This window comes from Symsagittifera roscoffensis, chromosome 2, assembly GCF_963678635.1.
Source record: "Symsagittifera roscoffensis chromosome 2, txSymRosc1.1, whole genome shotgun sequence".
Lineage (NCBI taxonomy): Eukaryota > Metazoa > Xenacoelomorpha > Acoela > Convolutidae > Symsagittifera > Symsagittifera roscoffensis.
In genome coordinates this window covers 49,240,135-49,245,836 of record NC_087063.1, presented here as the reverse complement: position 1 = coordinate 49,245,836, position 5,702 = coordinate 49,240,135, and the positions used below count along the sequence as shown (strand labels likewise).

Here is a 5,702-nt window from a genome sequence, read left to right as displayed (position 1 = left end):
TCGATATAGGTTTCCTCCAGAGTGAATTTACATCCTGCGAAAGGTATTTGCTATTATTTTTGAGGCAGATTGATTCAGTTCCTTAGTGGTATTCCTTTTGGGTAAAGTTGATTGAATTTTTGGACCTGACAGGACTCAGGAAATATGATACAGAAGGTAGCTATTGTCAGCTTTTTTGCATCTCAAGTCGGCTTCTATGAAAATTTCATGGTATAAACACTAGGATGCTGCCTGTGATGGACAATTTCATAGGAAATATTTTACGCTAGTGGAAAAAGTACTGATGTTTTTGACTGTAATTTTGAAATGTTTAGAAGACTTGGCTGAATTGTTGACATTTAATTAGATGCTTAGTAGTTTTCATTTCAGATAAATTTGTCGCAACTGAATTTTGCCGAAAACTCGCTCGATAATTTCAGAACTCTGATTCTTTGTGGACAAAAACCATTTGGTTGCTTAGTGAAGCAGTCTTTGTTCCTTTTTGTAAGTGCAATGGCCTTTTCTGACCCGCGAGGAGTGTTGACAACAGAGCAGATCCAGGCAATCCAAGTGGCCACCCAGGGCAAACTGCTGGACCCTGCCACTGAGAAATCCCTCCGCTCTGTTTTTGTGGGCAACATCCCCAATGACGTCACAGAGGATCAGCTGAAGGAGATATTTAGTCAAGTGGGACCTGTGCTTAGCTTCAGAATTGTGTACGACAAGGTAAAGCCTTGCTCACACTACCAGCCTATTCTTAAATTTTTTTCAGGCTATGGAGAACCAATGAATAATTACGTGTTTAAAATATTTCGCGATTCTTTGTGATGAATAAAAGTTGTTATAGATGCTTGATTCCAAGTCAGCGGTTGGCTCTTCTACCGTTACACCACACCTAAAAAAGGTCGACAGAATTTTCGAAAATTTTTAAAAATGCGATCCCCCTTGAGAAAATCCTAGATCCGCACCTGACCACATCCAACGTCAATTTTTAAAGTTTCAATTTTTGTTGACGTTTTCCGATTGTCACGAAAATTGGCATGTGGTTTAATTTCTTAAATTCAAACATTTTTTATCTTCATGAACAGCCTCGTAAAATCAATGGTTACACCATTAAAATGGTGTTTTCATCTTGTTGTGGGGAAACAGTAAAAGCACTGTAGTTTATTGAGAATTCTAAAACTCCGAAGTGTTTGAATGTCGTTCCGAAATTTACCCTGATTAGATGGTAAATCTGAGGAACCCGATCCTACCAAAACATTAGCATAGTCTTTTCGGATCAATTTTGAAATACGTGTCACATTGCTGAGCAGAGTATCAGGAGGTCGATTCTACCTTTCTTTGAAGTTGACCGATAACTTCGTCGTTGGTTATATTTGTTCATAATGCTATTTCTTCTATTTGAACCTTTTGTTCGTACTATCACTTCATTTTACAAGTTCATCAAAAGACAGCCAAGAAGCAATTATCAAAAGCATGTTGAACTTAAAATTGAATTTGATTTTTTTTAGGAAAGTGGCAAGGCAAAAGGATACGGTTTTGCTGAGTACCCAGACCAGGAAACAGCTCAGTCGGCGATGCGCAATCTGAACAACTACGATCTAAGTGGTCGTATTTTGAGAGTCGATCACGCTAGCAGCGAAAAGAGCAAAGAGGAGTTGCGTCTCCTAGCTCAGGCGGTAACTGGAAAACAAGAAGAGAGTCCTTACGGAGATGCAGTTGAACCAGCAGAAGCGCCGGAGGAAATATCCAAGGCAGTCGCTAGTTTGCCTCCGGAACAGATGTTTGAACTAATGCGTCAGATGAAAGCGTGTATCAAAAACAACCCTGTAGAAGCGAGAACCATGTTGTTGCAGAATCCTCAATTAGCATATGCTTTACTGCAGGCCCAAGTTGTGATGAAAATAGTTGATCCAAAAGCGGCAGTTGAGCTTCTTCACAGGGTGTCTACCAAAGTAGATGCAATTCGACCAATGCAGAATATAGGTCCTCAAGGTCCCGGTGGTTTCCAGGCGAATTTAATGCAGCAAATGCACCCGGTTGCTAACAACCCGAACATGCCTCCATCAGGTCCAGAACCCTGGCGACAGAATACGCCCCAGGATCCTAGAGGAAGACCAATGCCGATGGATTTCCAGGGTCCGAACCCAGGGATGTTGGGCGGTCCTGGTTCGGCGGGTGGACCAGTTATGCCTATGCAGATGCCCGGTCAGATGCCTCCCCCACAACCGATGCAGCCTCCGGTCCAACCTTTGGATCCGAGAGCTCGAGTTGGAGGAGTAGCTGGACCTCAACCGGTTCCATCGTCTGGCGCTCCTATGGGAATGGGAGTTCCGGGAGGCGTACCTGGAACCTCGGCTGGAGCAGATGGCTCTGTGGCTGCTGGAGGAAACACAGATGCGGAGAAGGCAAAGGTAATCAGCCAGGTTATGAAGCTGACAGATGCACAGATTAACCAATTGCCACCCGAACAGAGGCAGAGTATCATTGCTTTACGTGAACAGATAATGAAGTCACAACAGAAACGATAGAAACTTACTTTAACTTGTTCGATTTTACTTTGTAAACTGTTGAATATCTTTGTTTTGATGTTGTATGCTCCATTGATTGTAAATTAAAAGTTTTCTTAACGCATTAGGCAGCGTTTTAAGATAGGGTTATTAAGGTTTCTTGAGAAAAACCCTAAAACCTAAATTTCAAACAGGCCATCTCAAATCTAGGATAAACATAGTTAGGTAAAACACTAAGTATGGTTATTGATAAGTCAGAAATTTTGATCTTCAAGCAATGCGAGGTCGATGAATTGATGAATCTTCAGGCAATGCGAGGTCGATCAAGAGTCGTTTGTGTTGGCATTCGAAAGCTTAAGCAAGTTTTTGTAGTAATGTGAACGATCATAGAAATATATCCACTGCGCGAGAAGTTTCTTAGGAAGACCCGGAGACATCTTTTTCCCTAAAAAAATAGCACTTGAAACCTGAGCCCAATTTTTGTTGCTTTGGATTTAGTCGAGGTTGAAGGTAACTAAAAGTCAGGAGCATTAATGTTAACAAAAGTTTGGGTTATTTGATTATCGTAAATCGAAGAACAGTTAGCCCCTACAATTGATCCATTTTTGTTTTGATTTGTTCAATGTAAAACTATTAACCGATTTCGGCAATTTTTCATCACCGAGTTGATATTCATCACCAAATTGATGAACAACACTAATAGAGCTTAAATTCTTGACATTCGTTTTCGTGTTTTCATTTAAATTTGGGACATATTAAAAAAATGCAGTTGGTTTTTCAGTTTTGTTCGTTGTCAGGATAACTAATGAGGAGTTTTTTTTATTTAGTCAAAAGCAAAAGAAATTTAAGACAGCAAAAAAATCTGATATAATTTTTTGATATAGTCAAAAGCAAAAGAAATTTCAGACCGAAAAAACTCCGTTATATAAAGAATTTTACAAGGATTTATAAGGATTCAAGATAATTGATCGGTCTTTTGCGGATTTGTTACCAATCCGACGTCTCGTAATCTTGGAGGTGGAAATTGGCTATCGATAAATGCTGTCTGTTGGCTATCGATGAGTGTGATCGTTATCATTGCGGTAACTTGAAAAATGAAGTTTGGGCTTTTTGATAGACTATTTGCAAGTTTTGTCAATTTTAACAAACAAATTTTAAAAAGAACTCTTTATTGGTAAGGCTTATAGTTTGACACGTTGTGTTACATGATTTTTGCTAGCCACGAAAACAATTTTATTTAGTTTCAAGGAAGCGTACGTTTTGCTTTTCAGGCCTACTGATTTCTCAAAACTGGATCCACGAAAAACCTATTTTACAATTTTATCAACACTCACAAATTCTCGTATATTTAATTTATAAATGATATTTTTGGGGGTACATAAATGAAATGTCTCCACATAATTTAGCTTTGTCAATCATTTCATGTTGCGCTGGTACAAAATCGCAAAATTACCGGATTTTCTCCCACACAAAAGCGCTAGCCAAACTTCGACCGGTTACGAGCCGGTGGCTAGCTATTTTCTTACTGTTGATTTCAAAATTCAAAAAATGATGGACAAACAAACAATTGCAGGTTTTCTGTTCGTTTTTTGTCGTTAGATAATTAGAAATATTTAGAGGCTTTTTATTGCAATCAAAAATTGTATTGAATGAACAGCTCCTTACCAAAGCATTTTTGTTTTATAAACATAAAAAACATATTTTTCTTCAATTATTATTGAAACAAATTTTCAAAATTATTTAATTTTGTTGCTATATACATGCGTGAATTTCACAAAGATTTAAACAAAATTGGACTGGATTGACGGAAAGCATTGGTTATTAAGGAAAGCATTGGTTAGCAAGCCCAGAATGTTCCGACTGCTTATTAAGGTCTACGGAGCAGTAAAAACAAAGCAAAAATTAAATACAAAAATACAATGAGTTTTTTTTTTGTAAAAATTATCCTCCCAAACGCCATATAAAATACTAAGTGATAGATTTCTACAAAGTGATAGATTTCGCTTGAGCGATTTCTAAGACGGATTAAATCTCCTCTTACGCGTTAATGGCCAAAATGGCAATCTTTAAACCACCATAACTTGACGAAAAATGATCCTAGGTGAAATATGTTTGAAAATTTAAGCTCAAGACAACAATATCTTTTGAATGATATAACAAAATTCCGTCAAAAATGGCTAGTCAAAAAATTCAAATTTGTCTGAAAAAATCACCACGAGCACAATTTTTCCGTTACTTTCCTTACGAAAATCGGAACAATAAAAGTTTCGAATACAACCTTCAGGAAAAATTTTCAGAATTAATTTAAGGGCCTATCTTTTCAGTGGCTAGCTTCTGAATGAATAGCTCTAAGACAGGCGAAGCTGCACGCTGTTAAAAACACAGCCGATACATTGGCGAAAAGTTTCTCTGAAAAGTAGGAATGAACAAAGGAAAAGAGTTAAAAACATAGCCAACTGACAGTTGGAAAAGAGTACGGAAAGCGAGTAAACAGAAATAAAAACACTTGCTTTGTTGGACAAATCTCAACTTTCGATTTCAGCTCTTTGAATTTCTAGAACAATTTATGATTGGTGCTTGTTTTGATAATTTTACTCAAACTTCAGGAAACTGGATCAATAGGTACATTTTTTATTCCACTGAAAATCTAAAAGTTCAACTCCTTTCGAAATTATAAATTGTTCACGTTTTTTTTTGCGCCATTTCCACGTTCGTATTTGGAGAGTGCTATTTAAATAACTTTAAGCAGATGAATTTCAATTGAACTCAAAAAGTGCATGCATACCGAAGTGCATTCATAAATGCATTTATATGTATGAATGCACATCAGTAGTCATTAGAGCATTTTAGGACTTTTGCCTAAAAAAATAACAAAAAATTACCTAGACCTATTTAAGAGTCTTGACTACTTTCATTTCTTTTAATAAAAATAACCAATATAGCAGATACAGCAGACGCTACAGTAGATGCTTGTGCAATGCACAATACGACGAAACAAGTGAAATGCAATGTATTGGGCCGTTTTGCTAAATGAAAAAGTCCAGTATAAAAGAATAAACGAGCCAGCTGATTTGCTAATAACGCTGAGCCATCACTGCTGTGCCATGATTAAACTCTTCATTTAGTTTATAAATGATTTTGATTTCTAGTTCAGCTAGATCTTACTAAATCTGAAGATTAAACATATATTTATTTCACATGAGAAAATAACTA

General features: G+C 37.1%; 1 protein-coding gene across 1 annotated transcript; it reads left to right on the top strand.

Moving 5' to 3' along the window:
* Positions 1-373: 373 nt before the first annotated feature.
* Positions 374-2,606, top strand: LOC134838907 (cleavage stimulation factor subunit 2-like). Its single transcript, XM_063854222.1, has 2 exons — positions 374-705; positions 1,491-2,606. The coding sequence occupies exons 1-2, from the start codon at positions 493-495 to the stop codon at positions 2,508-2,510; spliced, it is 1,233 nt and encodes a 410-aa protein (XP_063710292.1). The 5' UTR covers positions 374-492; the 3' UTR covers positions 2,511-2,606.
* Positions 2,607-5,702: the final 3,096 nt, after the last annotated feature.

Excerpts from the sequence above, each read along its gene's own strand:
- LOC134838907 (XM_063854222.1), top strand. The coding sequence starts at position 493 with ATGGCCTTTTCTGACCCGCGAGGAGTGTTGACAACAGAGCAGATCCAG. Across the intron at positions 706-1,490 it reads TCAGAATTGTGTACGACAAG|GAAAGTGGCAAGGCAAAAGG; the intron begins GTAAAGCCTTGC and ends GATTTTTTTTAG.